The sequence below is a fragment of the Alligator mississippiensis genome, chromosome 2, assembly GCF_030867095.1.
Source record: "Alligator mississippiensis isolate rAllMis1 chromosome 2, rAllMis1, whole genome shotgun sequence".
Classification (NCBI taxonomy): domain Eukaryota; kingdom Metazoa; phylum Chordata; order Crocodylia; family Alligatoridae; genus Alligator; species Alligator mississippiensis.
Genome location: NC_081825.1, coordinates 180,236,251 through 180,263,238, shown reverse-complemented (window position 1 = coordinate 180,263,238; position 26,988 = coordinate 180,236,251). Strand labels below are relative to the sequence as shown.

Sequence of the window (26,988 nt, the reverse complement as noted above, 5' to 3'; positions counted from 1 at the left end):
GGCATAGACTGAAGAGACAGCAGAGACTTCCTATGCCTGAAGAAGGGTGATTGCACCCAAAAGCTTGCTAAGAACTTTTTTCCAACTACTGTACTCAGTTGGTCTAATACAAGGTATCACTTCTACTCAAAGATCCTTGCCTGTATCGCCATACACCTTTCAGTAACATCTTCACTTTGTCCAAACTACTAAATACAAATGGCTTGCCTGATGTGTAAAATGCAGTTGACAAGATAACTAAACACCTATCCTAATAATTCTGGAAGTCAAATGAACTTCCCTCTGATGCCCCCCACCCCAGATTCCTGCATTGTTAAAGGAGACCTAAATCAAACCCTTATTGTCAATTATTTGTTGTACAGTAAAAACTGTTATCTGGCACTTTACCATCCAGAATGCTCTATAAACCGGCACCTGTCATAGACAGCAATACAAAACTTCCTTTACGTATCTGGAAAAATTCCGATAGCCATCTGGCATCTTGCTGTGTGCTTCTCATAGATCTGTTGTTTACGGAAGCTTCAGGACACTGCCGAGCAGTGTTGCTAGTGGCAGTCTCAATTGTGAACATCCGCTATCTGCCATTGTGATCGCATTGAGCTTGTGCTATATCATGACTTCATCGCTGAATATCTCACCCACCCTGCAATTATGGCTACCAATAATCCACCAACAAGCAGAGGACAGAAGCAGAAGTCTGTTATGTTGCCAATAATTTGGTGAACTGTAAGTATAACTCTCAGATAACCCGCATATTTGATTAACCGGCACCCTCCATGCCCCATGGATGCTGGATAACAGAGCTTTTACTGTATATAGTTCCAGCAAAGGCCTTTCTTCTGCAACATTAAGAAAGCTTTTCCATTCAATTCCACTCACAATCTACTCTATCCATGTTCATTCTATCTAGAATCCATACAAAAGCAATTGAATTCTTGTCTGCAAGTCTGATATGAATTCACGTTTATCCACTGTTAGTTTAGTTACCTCCATCCCTAAATCTTCAGACTAAGTCATTTATAGCTTTTATTATGAAACTACAAATGGCATACAAGTTGTACATAGAAGGAGATAAATTCATAATCTTGCATCAGCAAACGTAAAATAAAAAGTCATCTCTGGAGACATAAGTCATGGAAACTGCGGACATGTTCCCCTGTTAAACACAGACAATGATGCATAACTGCATCATAGAGCATCCAGCTTATTTGAATTTTATGTATGGTATCCTGATTTCAAAATTGACAAGTATCCTCTTTTACTCCCTCAGAGAACTGGTATCTTGTATACTTGAATTACATATAGTACATGATGCACAAACAATTGTCAAAAGATCCAGAAGTACCTTTTATTTATACATGCTATAAAGGCAAAATATTGCAGCTCTTTATCTAATCATATACAACGGTAAGAAAAATCACTTCCTCCATACCTGGATATTAGCCTAGAAACTCAGGAGCTGGCAGACAGCAGTAAACAGGGCAATATGCATCACAAGTCCCCAGGTGAGGAAGGATCCATCCTGACTCCTTAGGGATAACTGAATTTGTTTATCTATTGGTGGTGGTTCATCTACGGTTTGTAAATTGCAGAATCTCTGCACTGAGATGGCAATGAGTAACATTGAAAGGGGAACTATTATGCTGAAGAAATGATGACGTCCTCAAAAACTGATCTTTAAAAAAAAAAAAAATCACTCTTCATATTTTCATTAATGGACTTGGCACAAAAAATACAAGTTTTCCAGTGAAATTAGCTAATGACAAAACTAAGAGGTATCATTAATATAAAAAGAGGATCAAGCTATCATACAGAAAAAAACTGGATAACACTGAGGAGTGGAATAACAAAAAGGAAATGAAATTCTGCAATACAAAAATAAGGCCACACACTTGGAACATAATAAGAATTATTTCTTAGCTGGCAGCTCAGCTGGAAACAGAAGAACAATGACTAATACACCTTGGTCTATTACAGAATAACTATGAATTCCGATGTGATGCAGCCATAAAACAAACAAACAAACAAACAAACAAACAAACAAACAGCCCAACCCCCTTCCCCTCCTCCCCACCAAAAATGTAATTCTAGGATATATCAGTAGTTATTTCCAAAAGAAACAGGGACGCATTAATATAATTTTACAAGGCACTGGTTACACCTTATCTGGAACACTGCGTGCAATTCTGGTCACCTGTGCTCAAGAAGAAATTAATTCAAATTGGAGGAGTTATAGATTAATACAACTATAAATCAAGGGAATAGAGAGTATCATGTGTGAAGGGACTACAGGAGCTTGACTGATTTAGCCTAGCAAAACAAAGGCTCAGAGGCTATGACTGAGGTAAATGCTAGGGATGGAAAATGCTGGCACCATAACAAACGGGTATAAGCCGATCATAATCAAGGCTGAAAATAAAGCGTTAACTACCGAAACAGTGAGATTCTGGAACAGCCTCCCAATCAGTGTAGCAGGGACAACAAATCTAGCTATTTTAAAGAAGGAGCTTGATTAAATTACATGGCACGGTTGCCTGTAATCGCAGAGGACTGCATCTAATGACCCAGTGGCCCCTTTCAGGCCTACAATCATATTTAAATGAGGTCTATAAAAAAGGAAGAGGTATATACAAATAAGGTATTAGTTCTCCTGGGATTAAAAGACATCTTCCCCAAGAATAGAAATCATGGAGTGGGATCAAAATGGATCCATTTTCTATTTTTACTTCACCAATATAGTCTACCACATCTCTCAGTGTGCGCTGTGTATATTCAGAAGTCTAACTTCAAGACCTGCAATACAATGCTCCTACAGGAGACACCCAAATTGTCCTTCAAAAAGCTCTGGGGAAGCATCCTTCATGCATTCCTGAAAAGGGTCTATTTTTACAGCCCTCAGCGCATGTTGATTTAAGCACAAGATCAGGATCAAACAAGTTTCATCCCAGATCACAAAAAAATGTCATGCTGTGCCATGTGTGCATGGCAAGACACGTGATTTTTTGGATGTGGAATAAAATTAATCAGATCCCAATTAGGCAACAGGCAGATGGGAAGCTTGGCCACTGATGCTATGCTTCCCACAGAACCCTTTAGATTTGCTGGCACATGGGTTCCAGACACTTCAGCACCTAAAGCTCCTCCATCCCCAGCTGCCAGCACCACGGAGCTGGGGGGTGAACAAATGGGGACAGGCAAATGTGGAACATTTTTGTAGCTGGTTTCTTGTTTCATTGCATCTTTAATTGTTTGAACATATGGCAGGGTTACTATTTATGATGAGATTAACACATTAATCACACCTTAAGTGCAACACCTGCAGGGCCCCAGAACAAACTGGGGGGCAAACATTTCATGCAAAGAAGGCATTAACACATTCAGCATGTAAATGCTCTACCTTTTTAAATGTCACTTTGAGAAGGATCATATAGGTAAAGAAAATACTCAACATTAATGTAAAAACAATTCCAAATGAGAGCATATGTCCACTTTCATGCTACACAGTTTGTAACCTGTGTAAAATAAGCCTGTGTTGTGTTCCCTGATCCCTTCCCAATCTGTTGCATGCCATACACACAAGTTGCCCATGCAACTTGTGGCATGCAGGTCATGGGCTGGCCACCCCTGCTCTAAATGATTAAATACACAAGGAAGATTCCTTAAATATTCTGTTCATGGGCATCTGACCAGAATAAAAAATGATCAGTTCAACCTGGTAACTGCTCTGCTTCCAAAAGTCTGCTTTTAAAAAAAAATAAATAAATGAAATTTTACATCTGTAGATACAAAACAACTGAAACATCTCACAGAGAGCTGGAACATAAGCCCAAATATGTCTCTGAAATCCTTTAAATTCTTCATGAGCCAGGCAGAGTATCAGACATTGCCATCTAATCAGCACACTGAAAAGCTGGAACTCTGCTTAAGTTTATTGTAGTGCCTGCTGCATGTTGCTTCAATTGTCTGCTTGCAGGAGACCACTCTTTTTAACCTATTGCTCCTTAAAACAAATAAAGGTTTCCAACCTGAAAGGGTATGATAAAACTATGACAAATGTTTAGAATAAAGTTGTCTTTGATTGCAACTTTGTTACACAAAGTTATATAAATTACCTCTATTATAAACAAGTACTAATGCCTAAAAATATCCAGCAGGAGGAGCAGGGACTTGTAAGTTTAATTACTCCTTAGGTACACTTAACACAAGTTTTATTTTGTATTTTTAAAAAGACTCAAAAGTATGGTCACTGGGATAGAAGCCTTCAACACAAAGTTGATTTGAAGATAACTTTTATTCTATCAAATTGTGCTACAGCATCCCCATCATCACATGGGTTGTTTAGAATTCTGGCAATTAGGGACTTGTCCAGAATCAGAAACACGGTCAAATTACAAAACAGAAAGGGAATTTTAAATGAAAAGGGAGCTGTGGAGAAGTACAAGTCTTTTTTGTTGGTAATGAGGACTGCAGATTACAGAGTAGAATAAATCCCTTGCTATTAAGTGACTTAAAGCACAGTACATAATATGCATGCAGTTCAGAGTAATTGTTACTGTCCCTACTTTAGCATGTCATTCTCAAAAAAGGGGAGTGCGTAGAAGTGATGTCTGACAAGGACCTTCATTCCTATAAGTGCAACCAGAAAGGTTGTGAAATCTCCATCACTTGAAGTCTTTAAATGAGTTGCACAAAAACACTTGGCTGAGAGGGTTTAGACAGGTATGAACCAGCCTTGAGCAAAGGTTTTGGACTAATGACCTCCTGACCTCTAGTCCTATTTTTCTATAATTTTTTTTTAAGTTTCTAAATTATAAATAAATTATGTAGTGTTGGAAATATCTATTGATTACAAAGGTGGTCTTTCAGTACTAAGAAGAAGCTATGGGATTAACATAACTGGATAAATGCCATATTAATATTATGTACACTGCAGCTAAAGGAAGTAAAAAGTCAGCAATTTGCCAGACATTTGAAAAGTTTAAATGACTTAAATTACCTGGATGAGGTCTTGAAAATGGTCCATCTTTAGCTTGAGTGACTCCAAAACACAGAAAAACCAATATACTGGCAACTATACCTCTGAAAATAAAGAACAAAAACTCTCAGTATACATTTAGACTATACCTCCCCTCCCCAAAGCCATGAAATAATTTAAAACTGCAGTTCTTCTAAGGCCAAGGACATCATGTTTCTACCCCTGTTAACCTCTAAACAACACCTATAGAACCTTTTTTTTTTTTTTTTTTTTACAGTTTTATTGTAAGGGAACTAGTATTAAGCCCTATATTTAGGTTAACAGTGGCTATTATTTAAAAGATGACTGAAGTTTTAACACCTTCTTTGTGGGCTAATGGTATTTGGAAAAAAAAAAAAAAAAATCAGCTGAAAAAAAGCCAGGAAGTTAAAAAAGAACCTTTGAGAATAAGTAAACACAAAATTCTGCCAGAAAAAACTTTGGAGGGTAAACTAGAATTGTGTAGTAAACCTAAAAAACACGTGAGGATATTTTAAGGACATGCCCATTCTGCTGCTAAACCAGCAGCATACAATGTACTGGGAGTGTCTGGTTGCTGCTAAAGCAGCAATAAAGTCGATTTGGAGGAAGATAACTAAGGTCAGGCTCCTGACAATCCCATGGACCCAACCTCAGTACCCCAATCCCAACTCTGGATAACAGTTTTCTCCTACTGTTGGCACTGGCACACCAGCAAACCCCAGACCAGATCATACAGCTCCACAGGCCAGACCCAGTCCATGTGCCATATGTTTGACACCCCTGCTTTACAGATTTTTTTTAAAAATTAGCAAATGTTACAACTTCAAGGCACTAAATCTACAGAACTAAATGAATATTGAAAACTTCCAATGTTCATTGAGTACAATCTGTACATGAAGTTTCACCTCACTTTATTTAGATTAATACAATTCTTTAAAACATGACTGCAAAAACTGACACCTCTTTGCTCAATGATAAATAAATAATAACAATTAAAAAATTAGAACTACAGAAGACCTGTTAACTTTGTCCTGAAGAGCCAACACCTTTAGCAGTTACCACCTGTCCAGGATGGTAACTTTATTTGAAGTTAGGGAAAAGTAAATTCTCTAATCCAAATGAAATGAATATCATTATCCACCACCTTGCTACCTTACACCTCTCTATCCTAGGATATTCAGCAATCAGCATGCCATCAGTAACAGGCACTGCATAAACTCAAATTAAAAGATTTTTCACTAATCAGTTAGACTGAAGGAAAAAATTTACACCATTACAAAGCATAATCAACATCTATCAAATATGTCCATGACTGCCCCACTACTTTGTCAGTTTTAATTTCACCCTTTCACTTTAAGGACTTTAAGTAAAAATGTTGTAACTTTATTCAGACCAGTCTAAAAACAACTGATCAAGTAGTTGTATGCATAGGCTGAGGATTGTCAGTTAATTGCTACCACATGAACCAAGGTTGGACCATTAATAAAGTTCAACTTTGTGCCGAATGAGTATAGTACAAGCACCATATATACTATAAATCTGTATATAGTAGTATGTTAGTTTAGAAGACAATATTTTGCATTAGAGTTTTTAATGCAGCTTTGATACTTTACTGTAATACAGTACCTGTTGGGGTGTTTGCTTGAGAATCACTGTGATTCCACGATACAAGGCCTTAATACATTTCCCCCAGTATGTGGCCTATAAACAGGCTGGTTTTATTTGTGGGAAAGAGAATTGAGGATGATTCTACTCTTATTCAGACATCAGGTTTACACCAGCAATCTGTCTCCAAATAATGGAAGTGTCTGATGACTCTATAAATGTTTTTAACCTGTGCGAGATATTAGCATGTATAAAGCAGCTATATTAAATTATTTATGTTTAAATATTTGACAAGAAGATCCCGCAGAAGTAGATGGAGTACTTGCAACCTGACTTGACTACTAGCAAAGTTTGATTTAAAGTTGAGTAAGAAAATGGTTAAGTTAGAAGTTTTACAAATAAAAAAATTGATATCAACCGATATTAATACACGGGACCAATCACCTTTCACAGCCTGCAAGGCTGCAGTGCAGATTTATGTTACAGGTACACACTAGGGACAGTTACTAAACAAAACTGTTGATCTAGGGCAAGGGTCAGCAACTGCAAGCACGTGTGCCAGAGTATAGCACATGAAGCCATTTTGCTCAGCGTACCACAGCTTGGCTCTGGGCAGGTCCCTGCCACCAGTCACAGATCCCAGGCAATAAGGAGGCTTCAAGCTCTGCTGTAAGCAGCTCAGGTTCCACAGAAGGTGGCAGGAGCCTGCTCAGAGCCTAGGCTGCCTGTAGTAGGTAGCCACAAGGCTACAAGTGGCTGCACCAGGATCTGGAGCCCCAGCCTGGCTCACCGCTGGTGGCAGCTGCACAGGTGCCTCACTCAAGGGGCCTGGTGGGGAAGGGCTGGGGCTAAACTGCCACAACAAGGACTGGGCCCCTTGTGGTTCCTCCACCATTCGACCCTGGCACGCCAACATCTTCTAAGTGGAGGTTGCAGGGTTTTTTTTGCCACCCCTTGATACAAGACATAACTTTCTTACCAAGCTCTCTAAAGACAAACCAAGCATTTACAATCTAGTAGGTCCCAAATAATCCAATTATATTCTTTCTCCGTTAGAGTTATGCTCTTACATGTCACACACATTCCAACACTGCCTGACTGCGTATTTACATCTAAACTGACTCAGTACTTGTATCATGCCATGATGCAAGTTTCCTTGTTTACTATCATTCTGTTTAGCCCAGAACTAAGTATTCCAAGTGATTCCTTCATGTCATCAAAGGGATAACTGCTGTGGAGCCTTACAGTACAGACCTGCGCATAAAATCTATTTTAATAGCAGACGGCAATAAAATCAGCTGTAGGGTTGATTACAATTTTCTTTTAAACTGCAGCTAGGTGCAAGAAATTATGCAACACCAAAAAACCCATGTGGCAGAACTGCTACTGATACTCCCCAGGCTCACATTTCTGTCTTAGATATCAGTATAGTGTACAGCAGTGATTCTCAACCTATTTTGTACCAGGACCCATTTGTAAACATCAGTGGCCAGTCCTGACCCAGTTTGTAGGGCAGGGGATGGGTCTGTGCGGCAGGGGGTGGGCCCAAGCAGCCCCCTGCAGGCTGGAACTCTGCCAGCATGCAAGGGAAAAGCCACCATTTCCCACATTTTTCTGCTTTAAATGAGAATTAATTTTGTTGATCTGTTTTTAAAGTTTGCTCATGACCCTGCTGTACAGTATGCTACACAGTGTAACAAGGCAGCCTGAACCTTCAGTGAATGCCCCCAGCTTGCACCCTCTTGCTATTCTCCTTCTGGTTTATCATGAAATGAAAGAAAGGCTTGATTAGGCTTCAGATAGTTGGTTAAAAACAAACAAACAAAAAACCAAAAAAGCAACTGACATAGTTAACTTAGAGACCAGCTAATTTATGTATTTTCTTGGATACCTGCAACAAAATACTGAAGTACAGTCATTAAAATAATTTTAGCGCTCAATGATGTTTAAGAAAAAAAAATAAGAATACAAAATGGAATACAGCAACCACTTTACCAAGACTAAGACAACACTGCTATTAAAAGAGCCAATTCAGAGAGACAAAACAATGAGATGAGACTGTGCATGTGGCCGCATGCCATCCTTTGTTCTTAGGTTTTAAACTCCACAGGCCTTGTGCCCTGCCCTCCGCCTGGGTGTACTGTTTTTTTCCCCACTTTCCCTTCATTGCGTCAGCAATGGTACAATCTATCTGTGGTATCAACAACTGTGAAACAGGAACACTGGCAGCTTGAATCTTATAGTCATGATTTTTAAAAATTATGAGTAGGTCTACATGGCAGTGGTTAAAACAGCATCAGCTTGTGTACTCTATGACACCTGTTTTTTGCCATCTCTGGAGCTGTGATTGAAGGATATAGTTCAAAGAAAACCACGGTAGAGAAAGACATCTGAGAAACGGATGTTTAATGACTTGAATCATGATTTGGTATCCCAATATATTATATTCAAGTTACTAAAAAGGCACACAACTGTTTTTATTAGATGCTTGGAAGACGGGATAGAAGAGGGGATAGAAAAAGGCTACTATATAGCTGCAAAGAGCCACCAGAGACTTGTGTCCATTCATGTTCTAAAAGTAACAATATGGAAGTTGAAAGAACCACTCATTTAAACAAAGAGTAATTTGTATGAAAGGCAAAAAATGAGCATGTAGTCCTTTACAATCCTGATCTGCCAATGGGCTGACTACTACAGTATAACAGCAAGAGTCAATGAAACCCTAACTTTGGATGTCTGTATTAGATGTCATGTGGAATGCCTTCAAAGCATTTCTTCCCTCTAAAGAAGGCGGGCCAGCGTGGCACCTTAGAGACTAAATGGTTCAGAAAGGCATATTGGGGTTCTTGGTTGTAGCTGTGTTGGTCTAAGGACATAGGCAGACAAGGTTCTTTGGGTAAATGTGCTATCTTTTATTAGACCAACTAAATAGTTGGCACAACTGTTCTTTGCAAGCTTTTGGATACAAACACCCTCCTTCAGGCACAAAGCAACAACATAGTCTCCCTGTGTCTGAAGAAGGGTGTTTGTACCTGAAAGCTTGCAAAGAACAATTCTTCCAATTATTTAGTTGGTCTAATAAAAGATAGCACATTTACCCAAAGAACCTTTTCAGAGAAGTATATGCTTTTGTAGATGTATCCTTGTCCTATCTTGCCTCCATCATCCTCCATTATCAGCCCAAGGTATGACACTTGCCGGAAAAGATTAACCTGATGTGGAGCTCATGCCAATCAAGCACCTTAATGATAAGATACGCTGTTTCAACAGAACAAACAGTCCTTCAGCTAACAAGATAAGACATTTGAAAATGCTCATCAATGGGACCTAATCTATTAGCATGCATGACATGATCAGATTATAACATGGTGGCCTTGTGCAGGGAGTCTAACAAAACTAAATTATATTTAATTTTTTCACATATAAATTTTGAAACGTTTCACCTCTCTTTGTGTGTTCCAGAAAAGGAGCCTGGTGTTCACTTGCCAGCACACACAGTAAAACTGTTAGGGCATACACCCAGCTGTAGATGGCAAATAAACAGAGAAATGTATCAACTAGTGGACAGACTGGGTTGACCTCCTGTTCTCATTTGGGTTAATCATTGTTTTCTCATCAGAGTAATAGAGCAAACTAAAGCAACGGACACAAATGACTCAACAGACCAATCAGCTACTTTGGTCTCAACTCCCTCACAGAATTAGAGGTGCCAACCGACAAAGTTATGTGAAAACAAGACACTAAAGCACTTAGAGCTACTTACCTTGCATTCCTTGGTCAGAGAATTAAACTGATCAGAAGAGGATACTGACTAAAACAGGGCAGTAGAAACGATGATTTTGTGCACAGTTTATGCCTACTAGCTGCAATGATCTTCATTATCCTCCACAAAGATTTTTCCTGTACAGAGGACAATTTTATTTTATCCTTGGAGCTGAATGTCTGCCAGAAGGACACTACAGCAAACTGACAGTCACTACTTCAACCACCAGTATGCAGCTATTTAAAGTTACTGACACAGGTATATAGGTTCTCAAGCATGCTCCAAGTAGACAGCAGGGGATGGAGGTCTACCTTCCTTACACGCTACATAGACAGCATATAACCTAGAAGCATTTTTTTCATAATCAAGCATTCAAAAGCTACGTCAGGTTTCGGAATTCACGTTTACTTGTCTGAGATATTGGGAATAGGATTTGGTTATGCAACTAATTCATTCCATCAGCTGATTCACCCACAAAAAACAGCAGCCAGAGTGGTCTGAGAGATTAGTCTTACGCTAATGCTGGATGTTTCCTAGCATATACCAGTATTGTTCTCCCAACAGTATGGAAAACAAGGGCTATTGAGGGCAAGAATGCACACAGTTCCTGGACTTAAGAGCTACACAGTCTTTTTTAAACCATTACACCATCTGACTTCAAGCAAATTTGATGGCACCACAATCTCACTCCCTCCTAGTACTTCAGCACCTTTGTATGTAAAATGTAATATTGCATCACTCAGTTCTTTATGAAGAATGCACTAAAATGTCTGCAAATTCATTTGTGTTTGTGCACTCAAATTAAAAACTTGCTGCTATATAAGTGCAATCTGGTCTGTTAAACCAAAATAGCAGTGATTAGTAGGTCAGGATAGAAGCGCACTGGCAATACACTTACATGCATCATCAGCCAAAATGAGCCCTCAGAAGCACTCAAAAGCATAACATTTCCCTCTTCTCTTAATTTGGAGAGGGAAAAACTCCCACCAATGCTGTTGAGAAGTGCCAGTTTGACAGCTGTGTACAGAGAAGTCCACTATAAGCCACAAGTACAAGACACCTCTACAAGTCATATTACAGCTGCTCAACTATTTTGAAGACACCACCACTGGAGTTAAAGGCAGTTCAGTATCTCTCACATGAAAATGCATGTGCATGAACACGGGCACACACCAGCACCCATACCTACATCCTCTCTCCGAACCTTCACGATAGATGCCGTTCAAAAGCTCAGCATCACAAGCACTCTAAGAAAACTTTCCCTGGCCATTACTAACATGGCCTATATTTGACCAAGTGATGCTGAGGTTGGTATATGAATACAGGTTTCCCTCACTTTATGCAGGTTCTGTATGTGTAAATTCGCTCTTATGAGATGACCTTTTTTATACCAAAGATTCATTATATGCGAGGTAAATTCACTCTTATGCGATTGACATGGTGGAAGCCTGCAGTCAGTTGCTTTGTGCAGTGCACAGTGGGAGCTACACACGCAAAAATATAGTCTCCTGTGTGGATCTGTGTTCCTTGCTCATTGTCTGCGACACGTGTTTCTGTAGTTGCCATCCCCATTATGGTAACATTCACCACCACCCTGTGCTTATGTGTACTGTCTGCTGTTGGCGAATACCAAAACTGCCTTGTAAAAGTGGTAGAAATGGGTCTGGGGGGCAGTACAGTCTTGGAACATATCTCTATGTGTTACATTGTAAAATGGGTTCCCCTTTTATGTGCATTCAACTTATGCTCCGTTTTCCAGGAACGCATGTACTGCATAAAGCAAAGGAAACCTCTACCTACTTATCAGGGTCTCATCGCTCAAGGCACATCAATACCTCATCCTTTGCTTGCCCTAGGAAGGATGCCCCCCAAACACATCCTAATCATGTCTGTCAGAGCAGGAAATGTGGTGGTGAAGCCGCTCCAGAGGCATTCCCAACAGCTACTCTCAATCAAGCCAGAGATAAGACACTCCAGGGTTTGGCACATACAAAGAGGAGCAAGGCAAGCTGAAGGACACCCCCCGCTGAAATACACCAGGGACACAATTTAGATATACCCTGAGCCTCCCTTCAGTGCTAAACAATAACCGAGAGAAAAACCACATACAGAAAAGAGTTTTTCTGGAGGGAAGACAGAATGCTAGTCCTTGCTTGTAACTTTGCACCTCTCCCTCCTAAATACTACTTTTGGCTGTATTCCTGATGTTTAATAAGCCTCAAAATTTGGACCAGGCCCTTTCAAAGACTAGATACTTTCACAAAGCAAACTCCAAATTGCCAATTTATTCAACACCATCCTTCTCAGTCCCCCAAACCCCCAACTCTGGTGAAGAAAAGAGGCCTACTACATACCTAGCATCAGGCTTCCCTTTAACACAAATATTCAGAAGGTCTGGGACAATGTAACTAGCTAATCTTGCTCAATACCCATTAGAGTAAAGCACAAGATAAAAAATACCAGCAGGACAATAACAAGTACTCCCCTGTTAGTACAAGCAGGTTCATTCCTGCTGTTCCTGCCTGGTTAAGATTCCAGCTGCAAATTGATTTGTTCCTGTTTTCAGTAGAGCAAATAGAGTTTGTTCCAGAAAGGCCCAGAAGTGCTTAGTTACCTAAGGGGTACATTCTGGGCAGCAAAACAGGATAGTCTGATGCCACAGCAGCATAATCATAATCCAAGTTGACAGAATTTAAGAGAATCTCCAATAATTAGATTCTCGCATGGAAAATTATAAATTTGTTATAATTTTCCATGCACAAAATCTAATTATAGGGGGGTCATCTTAAATTTGTCCCCACCATGGCAAGGGGCAAGAAACTAAACCTCTGCTCCTTCCTTCCCCTGCCGGTCCCTCAGCACTTGCCCCCAACTTCAGCTTTGTACCACCAGTGAGTGCATGCATGCCTCAGAGCGGACAGTGGGGGAGTGGCTGGGGTTGCGCTGCCTCAGGCCCCTCCCCTGCCATCTGCTCTGAGGCTCACATGCACCCGCAGGTGGTACGGAGCTGATGCCGGGGTTCCAGAGCAGCACTTCCCTGGCTCCTCGTGGCTGCTGCAGCTGCATCAGAGCCACCTGGTCAAGGAGAGCAGAAGGTGAGAGCAGTGGGGCTGGGACTGCACTGCCCCCACTCCCCTCCCCTCCCAGCCTGTTGTGCTGCCTCCTTCCCACTGCAGCACAGTTGCAGCCCTGGGGCAAGGCTCCCTGGCATCTCCCCAGGAGGAGGCAGCTGGCTGATGGGCAGGCTCTAGGGCAGGGCCTCAGCGGCCACGCTGCAACCCAGGAGCCAGCTCCAGGGGGAAGCACAGGGGCTGTGGCATGCCCTGGGCTGTTTGTATGCATGCACACGTGTCTGGTTCTGGATGTGTGTGTATGTGCGCATGTGTCTGTTCTGTGTGTGTTTGCATGTGTCTGGTTCTCTGTTTACGCATGTGTGATTCTGCGTGCACGTGTGCGTGCATGCACATGTGTCTGGTTCTCTGTGTTTGGGGGTGTATGTGTATGGTTCTCTTTATTCTCTTTCTTCCCTTTTTTCTTTCTTTCCCTCTCTCATCACCACTTGCTTAACACAACAACAAAAGGTAGTATATGAAGTTTTATTTAGTGCCACCAGGTTTAGGATTTTTAGAAAACCTGGTATTTACTGTAAAAAAAAAAAAAAAAAAAATAAAAAAAATGAAGCAACATTTATATGATTAACTATATTAATACGCAGTGTGTCTTGCCATGTATCCCCCACCCCATTTTTGTTTTTCTGGCATGCTGGCACTCCAGCACATTACAAGGTAGATATTGTGAATTTTTCAGCACTCTGGCCAAAAATGTTACCTACCCCTGCAATATACTGTCAGGATAACAGTTTTATTTACCATTTTTATTTTTAAGTACTGAACAATGACAGCTACAGATTCCAAATGCAGCTTGAATAATGAACAAACTCTTGCATTCCTTAGTCAGGCAATTGCTCCTATAACATTATTTTACAGAGTAGCACCCTTAAGCAGTGCAAGATTTTATGAAGTATAAGGAACAGAAGACAACACCATAAATAACAAGAACAGCACTAGCCTAAATTAAGCAAGGTGACCTAAGGCAAGCTAAAAGACCCAACAATCACATGTGAAGCACTGGGAAGAACACATTATCTGTGTGACTACTAGGTTAGTTCCTGGTTCCTTTGATCAGTGTTGTATTGGTGCCCAATCTAAATCTATGCACACAGACAAAGGAGGCTGTAAAGGGGTGGTTAAAGTTTCAAGTAAGAATGGTAAAACAATGACACAAAAAGCAACAGGTACATAGATAGCTTCAAAGGAGGGAAGATAGTATCATCTGAAAGGCATGTGTATGGCTCCATCCAGGCTAGAATGGGTTAATCTTCCCAAGGACAAGCCTAGGATGAAAAGGAGATTTAACCTCAGAGGCCTTAGAAATGGGAGGATGTTTGAGTGACCTAGGACAGGGTTCAGAGGGTACCAGTGAAAAGCTGCCATGATAGAACAACCTGTCCCGCTTTCATAACTTCCTGTCTTAGTTTGAGTTCTAACTTAGATGGAGAAAAAGCTGGAGCTAACCAAACTATCACTAGAGGAACTTAAGCTTAGCTAATGTATGTGTGCAGAACAGTGCTTTTCAACCTTTTTCGACTCAAGACACCGATTTTTAGTTTTCGCTCATTTTTTGAGTACAGAAAAATATCAGACCAATTCTTCTACTGTAAAAAAGTCTGAAAGAGCACACCAGAATGCTTTTAACATTATGGATTCCTATTTGAAATCTCTTGGTGAAACAGTTTTCTACAACAAACAGTGCTAACATTGCATGGAACCCACACAGCTTCCTTGAAAAAAAAATCAAAGCACCCAAGGGTGCCATGGCACCCAGCTGAGAATCACTGGTATAGAACTTGTATTTCATACCCTTCCCTTGTGGCATTTTATACGTTGAGGCTAAAACACAAAAAGAAAAAACAACACACAACAAACAAGAACACTTTGTTTTGAAGTTGTTTTTAAATCAACGGACATGTCTTATCCAGATACTCTTACAAAGTTCAAAAGTAGTTGGATCTACTGAAAAAGTTGTGGTTGGTATGCAAGGAATTTGTCCCCAGAGACGGTGATCCACAGCAGGCAAAATGCACAATTCCACTCCAGCTACTTAAGGACCTATGTAAGGCCTACAGGAGCACACCAAATCCAAAAGGAAAGCAGTGCAGCCAGTCAACACCATATTTCTGGTCATCTCATCCAACCTATATCTGTGCATATACTACAAAAGAGACTGATGGTGCAGCTGCAGTTGTAACTTGGCCGACTCAAATCTTGGAGACACCCACACACCAGTGGCATTAACTTCCAGATTAAGGAAGCATAATAAAAGTAATGAATACAAAAGTAAACAAACTCTCCAGATTCCTGAATCACTGTGGCTGTCCTGAAACGTACTCCTCCCTCCCCTTTATCCCCCACAAGGAAAAAAACAGTCCTAGTGGACTCCAAGATGAACATGAGTCGTCAGTGTGACGAAGTCATCAGGAAAGCTAATGGCACTTTATCGTGCATCAGCAGATGCATGACGAACAGAAACAAGGGGGTGATAATTCCCCTCTATTGGGCGCTGGTCAGACCGCACCTGGAATACTGCGTGCAATTTTGGGTGCCGCACTTCAAGAGGGATGTGGATAACCTGGAGAGGGTCCAGAGAAGGGCCACTCGTATGGTTAAGGGCTTGCAGGCCAAGCCCTATGAGGAGAGACTAGGGCACCTGGACCTCTTCAGCCTCTGCAAGAGAAGGTTGAGAGGCGACCTTGTGGCTGCCTTTAAGTTCATCACGGGGGCACAGAAGGGAATTGGTGAGGCTTTACTCACCAAGGTGCCCCTGGGGATTACAAGAAATAATGGCCATAAACTAGCAGAGAGCAGATTTAGACTAGACATTAGGAAGAACTTCTTCACAGTTAGAGTGGCAAAAGTCTGGAATGGGCTCCCAAGGGAGGTGGTACTCTCCCCTACCCTGGGGGTCTTCAAGAGGAGGTTAGATAGGCATCTAGCTGGTGTCATCTAAACCCAGCACTCTTTCCTGCCTATGCAGGGGGTCGGACTCAATGATCTATTGAGGTCCCTTCCAACCCTAAAATCTATGAAACCACTTCTCTCAGCCCCACCCTTGCCTTCCACGGCTGAAGTACAAGCACAGCTTCCAGGCAGTGAGCAACCGAGCTGTGGCTGGGCAACTGGGAGTTACGTCTGTGCCGCCATCACTTCTTGCCCCTGCATCCCTCTGTTCCTGGGCTGTGGCACAGGTGCAGCTTCCTGGGGAACTGAGCTGGGGCTGGGCATCTGGAAACTGTATCTGCACTGCTGCTGCTCCTGCTTCCTGTTCCTTGGCTGCAACACAGGTGCATCTGGAAGCTAGCTGGCCCCAGATCAATTTCCCACCAGCTGGAAGCTGTGCTCATGCTGCAGCCAGGGAGTGGGAGGTCAGAAAGAAGTGGTGGTGATGCAGGCACAGCTTCTATCTGCCTGGTTCTAGTGCAGCTCATCATGGTGCAGCCCCAGTATGGCCATGGACAGGACTCCACAGGCCTGATCCAGCAGCCTGCAAATGTTGCCACACTCTGCCCTAGGAAACCAGTTCAGCCCAGTTTCCTTATGGTCCTGGAAAAATGTCAGTTAGAAGAGATTTATCCCACTGTGAGTAAGTGCTTTCTGGAAGGGAGGATCTCCTGTTTCTTCCTTGCTGGCCACTGGTTTGCCAGTGCTTAACTTGAACGCCCTGTTTTGTTCCTCATAGTTCACGGTCGTACTAGTAGAATTTAGAAGTTCATTATGCTTTGGCTAAAATGCAGGTTAGGAGTTCACCAATTATTATTATAAATAAAGCTACAGCATGACCACCTACAGTTTTGATTGTAATGTGTGTTAACAGCCCCAGTAAGCAGTTAGGCCTCTGTCTCTCTATTGGGCCTCGCTGGTTGGCTCTTAGCCTTTTCTTCCAGTGAGGATTTCTGGTTTTTTCCTTGTGGGGGGATAAAGGGGAGGGGGGAGCACGTTTCAGGACAGCCACAGTGATTCAGGAATCTGGAGAGGTTGTCAGTTGGACAATTTTTAATTTTAGTGAAGAATGAGAGACTGGGGAAGGCAGAGGGCATTGCTGTTGGGGTCTTTTACCAGTCACTAACACCTCTACATTTGCCGTACTATGTTTCTCTTTTATTAACTTTTAGTCCAGGTACATTTGTCAGAACAGGGTGGGGTTTGTCTCCTCCACTGATTGATCAGTTTAGTTTTGTTCTCTGAGGCCTTAGGGCGGGGGCTGGCAACCTTTATAAACTGCAGACTGGAACAACACAGTCCCAGTCTGGTCCAGGCTAGGTGGCTTCAGGAACCCATCAGTATTGATGGGGGTTGCTTGCACTTACACTAGGGCCAGGGACTGCCACCAGAGAACAAAACTAAACTGATCAAAAATTGTCCAACTGTGGCCTCGGCTACACCACAGTCTGATGGCTGGGGAATTGGCTCCAAGGTCAGATCCAGAGAGTAATGGTAGATGGCAGCGAATCACTATGGTGCTCCATGACCAGTGGTGTCCCCCCAAGGCTCTGTCCTTGGACCGATCCTCTTTAACAGCTTTATCAACAATGTGGACATTGGTGTCAGAAGCTCACTGGCTAAGTTTGTCGATGACACTAAACTTTGGGGCATAGCATCTACATCTGAGGACAGGCTAGTGATCCAGGCTGACTTGGATAAACTTAGTAAGTGGGCGGATACAAACCTGGTGACATTCAATACCGAGAAATGTAAGGTACTCCACCAGGGGGGAAAAAAACCTGCAGCATGCTTATAGGCTCGGCAGTGCTACGCTTGTTAGCATCACTGCTGAAAGAGACTTGGGGTTCATGACTGACAACAAGATGAACATGAGCCACCAGTGCAATGTCGCAGCTGGTAAAGCTAATCAAACTCTGGCTTGCATCCACAGATGCTTCTCAAGTAAATCTCAGGATGTCATCCTTCCACTGTACTTGGCCTTGGTGAGGCCGCAGTTGGAGTACTGCATCCAATTCTGGGCTCCTCAATTCAAGAAGGATGCCGAGAAGCTTGAGAGAGTCCAGAGGAGAGCCACACGCATGATCAAAGGGCAAGAAAATAGGTCTTATGAAGAGAGGCTGAGAGCCATGGGACTCTTCAGCCTGGAAAAGCGCAGGCTCAAGGGGAACCTGGTGGCTGCCTATAAATACATAACGGGGTACATCAGGATCTGGGAGAACATCTGTTCACCAGAGCGCCCCAAGGTAAAACAAGGATCAATGGTCATAAACTCCTCCAAGACCATTTCAGGCTGGACCCAAGAAAAAATGTCTTTACTGTCCGAGCCTCCAAGACCTGGAACAGACTCCCTCCAGAAGTGGTGCAGGCACCTACTCTGGACTCATTCAAGAAACATTTGGATGCTTACCTTACTGGGATCCTTTGACCCTAGCTGACTTTCTGCCCCTGAGGCAGGGGCTGGACTTGATGATCTTTGAGGTCCCTCCCAGCCCTAACGTCTATGAAGCTATGAAACTAATGGGGGTAACCAATTTGCCTGTCTGTACTTAGGAAGATTAGTGTATGCTGCTGCTAATGGAAAGGATTTAAATCGTATCTGGAGTCATCTACACAACCCTTTTCTTCTGTGAGGATGGGGTTCACATGCAACACTGTACAGACCAGTGGAAATTTTAGATAGGAAAGGGATGAAGCAATTAATCTAATATCAAATTAAATAGTAATAACTTAAAAAACATAATGAAAGAAATAAGATTAGAATGCAGTTTCTGCTTCCTGATACCTTAAATTTAGCCATCCAACATTACTATCTAGTCCATTATTCTAGTGACACAACACTTCTTCATGCAGCTTTAATTATTTCATTTAATAAAAATGAAGGAGTGCATTACAAAATGACTGTCCCACTCAGTGCATGTACACTGATCAGTGCTCATCCACTTACTGACATGACCTTTCAAGAAAAATGCAACCATATATTTAGTGGCAGAAGATTAATTAAGATATTTAAATGGCAGAAGGTCATAACATCATAGAAAAGTAGGGCTGGATGGGACCTCAGGAGGCCACCTACTCTAGTGATTCTCAACGAAGATGCCACAGCACCTGGGGTGCCATGAGATCCTTTTAAGGGCTCTGCAGGGTGGCAATCAATATTAGCATTGTTAGGTATGTAAACACCTACACACAAGTCACAAGATAAACCCAGAGATAGGAATCCAGAGTGTCAAATATATTCTAACCTGTTGTGATCTTTCTGAGATCATTACAACAGCAGAATTGCTTTATTACTTGTTGGTAGTCAAAAAATGACTGAAATTTAAGAGCTGGCATTTTCCAAGAGTGCCTTGAGTCTAATGAGGGGTACCTTGAGTCTAAAAAGGTTAAGAACCACTCATCTAGTCTAACCTCCTGATTAAACCATTAGAGTCAAGTGCGTCTCTAATCCACTCTTGAAAACTTCCATGGATGGAGATTCCACTGCTTCTCTGGGTAGCCTGTTATAAAGCTTAACCACCCTAGGTTAGCCACCCTCAAGATGTACAATTGTTACTGAGCAGTACAAAAGATATTTACTAGCAACAGTTTTTATAGAATCTCTACTGTTTTTCCACTTGAGACCTGGTCCTCCTGACATTAAGATACCTTTAAAACTGGTTGCTGGGTGCATGTGTGATTGACTTCATTTCTATAAGAGTATGCAAAACCATCAATAGTCTTAGTTACTTTTCCCTAACAAAAAAGGGAGTGGATCAGGGAAAGCTTCTGGGACAAGTATTAAGCTCATATACTAAATTATTGAACCCCATTATAAGTGCAAGATACAGGCAGTCCTCAAACTTACAATGTTTCGCACTTACAATGTTTATAAACTGACACCCTGTTTTGACTTTCTGACATCAGTTTCAACTTTACAATGCTTGATCTGATGTAAAGCCACACCAGCAAACAAGTTCGCTGCATCGCCCATCTCCCTGGAGAACATCTGTCCAGACTTCCTTGGACACTTTCTTTAAGAAAGCAGACAAGACTCCAGAAAAACCTGCAGCCAAGACTCCTGAGAAGACTACATTCAAGAGCCCTTCAAAAAGTCCAACCAAGAGCCCTTCAAAAAGTCCAGCAAAGTCATCTCAAAGAAATCCTTCCAAATCAATGACTGCTATTTACAGAATAAATACATTAATGTAGCTATATTACTCATCTATAATTGACTGAGTACCAAATTCTGGGTTATTTTTGGTGACAATAGGGTATCGGGCCTTCATTTAGGAACGAATCCCCCATTTATAACATTATTTCCTATGGGAAAAATCAGTTCTGAGTTACAATGTTTCGACTTAAGACATGGTTTTCAAGAACCAATTGTGACGCAAGTCTCAGGACTGCCTGTACCACCTGACTGCGATCTGAAAGCCCCTTCACACACCCTGCTTTCTTCACACTTTCTGCTTTTCAAAGAAGTTCCAGAGTTTGAGGAGAAAGTTCCTTACTCCAGATGGAAACACAGAGTATTCAATTCCTTACCACATAAATTTAACTTATTTTAATAATGGATTCAAGTTGAGACATTAAATAACATTCCCATATCAAAAAAATCTTCTCCTATTGAGATGAAAAGAAAGTTATTTTGATGATTAATTTCTTTCCAGATCTTATTACTGAGATTAGTACCATTATCACAGTAATAAAATATTCCACTAAGTCACCTTATTATATTTGTATCCCAACACACTTGATTTGTCATCACTTCCTCCTTGAAGTATTTTCCCCCCTCTATTTTTGGAGACATTGTTCTAAAGTATGTCTCAGCTCCCTCCACTGCCTAGTTTCTCTTTATTGTGACAACTGAGTAACAGTACTGCTAGTTATAGGTACTGAAGGTTGTACAGTATTTTTCAGTTCCAGGCTGGGTTCTTGTACTCTGACCTACCACAGTGATCAGTTGAGTATTTCACACCAACACGTGAAATGACCAGCAAGTGCAAATGACACACTGTGAATCTACTATACCTGATAATGCAGGGGTGCACTGATAAAGGTTTTTTGGGCCAATACCAATGACCGATTATTAACCAGCCATATTGGCCAATCCCGATCCAACTGCTGATATGCAGCCAGGCAGCTTGGAGAGCAGCATCCAGCAAGAAAATCTATTGGGGGGAAAGAGATTGGGGTGGGGGGCAGCAAATCAAGGCCCCCGTGATGAAGGAGGAAGTGGTGCTACGGTAGGGGAAGGCACTGCATAGCTGGGGCTGGGTGGGGCATGGGATGGAGCCATGGGGTAAGGATAGGCTGCTTCTGCAGGCTCAGGACTAGGGGGCTGCATCAGCCTCTTTCTGGCAGGGTGGGGACTGGGGTAGGGCTGCACTCAGCCACTCGTGGCTCCATCCTGCGCCCTGCTCCACCCTGGCTGGACAGCATGTGCTCCTGCCCCAGCCCCACTCTCCCCCTCATGGTGGAGGCCTCGATCTGTCACCCCCACGCCCCTTCCCCCACAGAGACGTACCAGCTAGATGCTGCTCTCCAAGGCACTGGGCTGCATTCCTGGCCACATACATGCTACAGCTGTGCACATGCATACGGTATTTATTGGTGACACATCAGCCAAAAAAAGCCAATTGCTGATAACGTCAATTTTCCTTTTATCGGCATCAATACAATATGGACTGATATATCGGTGCATCTCTAGATAGATGTCTTCCTAATCATACTCAAAAGAGACAGGGAGAATGTTAGATACTTTAACTGGAAGTGTTGTAATATACCCCTTTTCTTTCCTTTTCACATATGTAAGAAATAAGATGCGCCAGAGAGAAGACAGGTTGGTGTTCTTCCAGAATTCTAATTTATTTTTATGTCTCATAATAGGAACATGTAGAGCTCTCGGGAGATTAAACCATTTATTTTTTCAAGTTAGTCAATTTAAACAAAAAAAAAAAAGGGACTTACAGGGTACATTAAAATCAGAGTTTTGGATCTTTGAGTGAACCATGCTTTTTGCTATTTTAGTTACACAAGAGAGGTTTCACTCAATCTGACCAGTTCAACTACAGCATCACATTGGCAACAGAACATACAGTTAAGAGAATCATTCTAAACATATATATTTTTTAAGAGCTGCTGTTTAAGCTATAAGCTCCCGTGTTTATATTTAGCCCAAATACCCATCCCCATGAAAGCCTTAAACATAACTTTGCATTAACGTACAAGTCAAATAATTCAGATAATTCACATGTAACAATATACCACAAGATAAATCTAAGTGGCAGACTTCACTATATTAGCCAAGAAGAATTTGTTGCTATGGGAAGCATAACTTGGTACAATGAGGTTTTGTAATTAGTTACATGTACACATGATGCACATATTATTCACCACAGTAAGCAACACGTTACACTTAAATACTTGTATCTAATGAGCATCCAGATTTTGATTTACTTTTATCAGCTTTATGCTGATTAATGCCATACAAAAATATTTATCTTAAAAAAGGTTTACCGTTTAGTATTGTAGGCAGTATCTTGTGGGGTTTCTTCCAACAAGGTTACATATCCCAGTGCACAAGTGAGGCTAAACAGGACTGTTAAGGTGTGAGCTCTCCTGCAGTTTAGGGGGAAAACAAAAATTAACATTCAAACAAGAGAAGGCCAGGTGGAGGAAAAACAAAAAGAAGTCAAGTATATTGGAATATTTTCTTGGCCAGGCTAAAAGCTAACTAACCAACAACACTGAACAAGTTTTACATTTTCAATTCATGTTACTATTTCTGACAATTGCACAGCTACTATTTCTGACAAATGTACAATGCAAAGAACAGAGAATATAGCATCAGCACAAAATAATTTATTGACTAGTCAATCATCCACACCCATATGAGAGAGGACTATCACTAAGAGGTCTTAAGCCTGCCTTATGTTTTTTCCTTAAAATTTACTTTGAAGGATCTGCAGAGACACTGGCAAAGTGAAGGGCATCCTTTCTACAAATCAAATCTACTAAAAATGTTATCCTATTATAATACTTCAGATAACAAAACCTGACATTCTTTCCCAATTCCTCAGTACTCTGAGTATGTGAACTGTCTTTTTTACTGAACTCCTACATAGACTCTGTTGGAAGGGAGGGGAAAAAAAAAAAAAAAAAAAAAAAGAGAAAGACTGAAAAGGACTGAAAACTACTAATAAACATTAAGAGGGAAAGATACAAAACCCTTCTAGGCTTTTAGATTTCCTAAGAACATCAGGGTCTACTATTTAAAAGCATTCTAGACAACCAAAATTGGTTGATCTTATTTGATTATGAGATCAAGATGTCTCTATTCAAAGATCAGAAAGAAATCCAGTAGTTTGAAGATGAAATGTTGCGCTTACTTTCTAAAGAAACATGATACAAATTCCTTACACATTCTTGAATAAAAAGGAAGCTTTTATTTTAAAAATTTCTACACAATTAAGGGTCATTGTTGCTTCCTCATTTTCACTGAGCAATTCTGAGAATCTGCATTACCATCACTAAAAGTTAATAACGCTGCACTGCAAGAGCTGAGCAATATTGCCTGGAAACAGTACATGGAAACAGAAAATGAAGGTTGCTGGGGGGGGGCGGGCTGGGGGGCTGAGGCCAGGAGTGAGGAGCACTGGGGCAGCAGTGGTCAATGTTTACAAACGGGTTGTGGTAAAAAAAAGGTTGAGAACCACTGATCTAGTCTAGCCCCCTGCTCAAAAGCAGGACCACCCCCAACTATCAGAGTTCCCTCAGGCAGGAACTCTAATATGTATGTGTTCCTTTAGAATAAAAATTAGAACGAGTTCAGACTGTCATTTGAAGCTGAGCTTACACTACAGATGGTCTCCATATTGATCAGGGAACACAGATCTTCATAACCCTGACCAAAACAGCTGAATCTACACTAGGAGCTTCTGTCAGCAGAACTAAGATAGCAGAACTGTACCACTGCAACTTGTTCTTGGGTTTGTTACTGTATAATACAGGAAAAAAAACCACAGCTTTGCTAATGTGGATGCATACACATCAGAAGAACTATGCTGGTATAATATACTACTACAAGGATGCCACTATAGCACTCAATCTTAAAGATCTCCCACCTCTCAGAGCCCATTTACTTGGCATGAAATCCATTTTCATCACACATTTACAGGGATCCTGGTTTTCTCCTACTTAAAACATCCCACATATATATAAGCAGTGTTTCACGTAAATCATAGAAAAATGAGGATTCATGATTACTTTTTTTTTTTTTTTTTTAAACTGAAAATTGGGGATTTTTTTTTTTAAATCAGAGAAAACCAGGATGCCTGGACATTTATAAGTTCATATATGAAGAGCCTGACTTGAACTTGTCATTGAAGTGACAAACTTCATTCTTTATACATAAGAGAACCACATGTACTCAAATCCAAGACATGGGCTCTCCTCTTCCAATTGACACTGGGGGAGGCGGGGCTTGTTTTAGATTTGAGTATAGGCCCAGGGCAGGCAATAAGCTCATGAGGGATGTGGAGGGGGCAAGAGGCAGGGGGGCAGCAATAGACATGGTATGGGTGGGAAGCAGCAAATTTAAGATAACCCTCCAATAATTATATTCCATACATGGAAAATTATTAATTTTCCATGTATAGAATCTAATTGTGAGGGGGTGGGTCATCTCAAAATTCAAAGTCATCTTGGATTCAGATAAACAGGGTGATCAACATGATCAACATGGCAGGATAAGGATGACCTGGGAATAATTAGTTATTCTTTCTAGGTTTTACTAATGTCTACATACAGATAGTTTTAGCAACAGTTCACCTGAGAACATAGTATGACTAACCAAACTAGCTGAGACAGATGTACTTGGTCATGCCTCATTTTTCATACATATATTGCATTTACATGCCTGTTTATTTCAGGCCTTACAAATATGAGGTATACAGTATTCTGCATTGTAGTGAAAAGCTTAAGTTTGTGACATCCCAAAATGAAATTTGTTTTTCCTTTACTGTTATCACTTTGAGCTGAAAATTCTCATGCCCTGACCAGGGACCAGAAATAAAGCTTTATAAAAACATTTTTTTATAAGAAATTGTTTTTTAGATATATAGGGAGTAAAAGGAAGGCCCAGAGAAGAATAGGACCCCTGCTAAACAGGCAGAAACAATTGGTGACGGACAGAGAGGACAAGGCTGAACTCCTCAACGAGTTCTTTGCCTCAGTGTTCCTAAGCGAGGGGCACGACAAGTCTCTCACTGGGGTTGTAGAGAGGCAGCAGCAAGGCGCCAGACTTCCATGCGTAGACCCTGAGATGGTGCAGAGTCACTTGAAAGAACTGGATGCCTTTAAGTTGGCAGGCCCGGATGAGCTCCATCCAAGGGTGCTGAAGGCACTGGCTGACATCATTGCAGAGCCACTGGCGGGAATATTTGAACACTCGTGGCGCACGGGCCAAGTCCCGGAGGACTGGAAAAGGGCCAGTGTGGTCCCCATTTTCAAGAAGGGGAGGAAGGAGGACCCGGGCAACTATAGGCCAGTCAGTCTCACCTCCATCCTTGGCAAAGTCTTTGAAAAAATTATCAAGGTTCACATTTGTGAGAGCACGGCAGGATAAATTATGCTGAGGGGAAACCAGCACGGGTTCGTGGCAGGCAGATCGTGCCTGACCAATCTAGTCTCTTTTTATGACCAGGTTACGAAATGCCTGGACACAGGAGGGGTGGATGTCGTATACTTAGACTTCAGGAAGGCCTTCGATACAGTATCCCACCCCATACTGGTGAACAAGTTAAGAGGCTGTGACTTGGATGACTACACAGTCCGGTGGGTGGCGAATTGGCTGGAGGGTCACACCCAGAGAGTCGTGGTGGATGGGTCGGTTTCGACCTGGAAGGGTGTGGGCAGTGGGGTCCCGCAGGGCTCGGTCCTTGGACTGATACTCTTTAATGTCTTCATCAGTGACTTGGACGAGGGAGTGAAATGTACTCTGTCCAAGTTTGCAGATGACACAAAGCTATGGGGAGAAGTGGACACACCGGAGGGCAGGGAACAGCTGCAAGCAGACCTGGACAGGTTGGACAAGTGGGCAGAAAACAACAGAATGCAGTTCAACAAGGAGAAATGCAAAGTGCTGCACCTAGGGAGGAAAAATGTCCAGCACACCTACAGCCTAGGGAATGACCTGCTGGGTGACATGGAAGTGGAAAGGGATCTTGGAGTCCTAGTGGACTCCAAGATGAACATGAGTCGGCAGCGTGACGAAGCCATCAGAAAAGCCAATGGCACTTTATCGTGCATCAGCAGATGCATGACGAATAGGTCCAAAGAGGTGATACTTCCCCTCTTTCGGGCACTGGTCAGACCGCAGTTAGAGTATTGCATGCAATTCTGGGCGCCACACTTCAAGAAGGATGCGGATAACCTGGAGAGGGTTCAGAGAAAGGCCACTCGTATGGTTAAGGGCCTGCAGACCAAGCCCTACGAGGAGAGACTAAAGGAACTGGACCTTTTCAGCCTCCGCAAGAGAAGGTTGAGAGGCGTCCTTGTGGCTGCCTGTAAGTTCATCACGGGGG

The 26,988-nt window shown here is 41.8% G+C and overlaps 1 protein-coding gene across 1 annotated transcript in view; it reads right to left on the bottom strand.

Annotated features, from left to right (window-relative positions):
* PTDSS2 (phosphatidylserine synthase 2) overlaps window positions 1-26,988 on the bottom strand; it is a 79,877-nt gene that overhangs the window by 34,992 nt on the left and 17,897 nt on the right. Inside the window, exons 2-3 of the mRNA XM_006275057.4 lie at window positions 22,922-23,023; window positions 4,997-5,079 (exon numbers count right to left, since the gene is read on the bottom strand). Of these exons, the coding sequence (XP_006275119.1) occupies window positions 4,997-5,079; window positions 22,922-23,023 (185 nt within the window). The remainder of the gene's footprint in view (window positions 1-4,996; window positions 5,080-22,921; window positions 23,024-26,988) is intronic.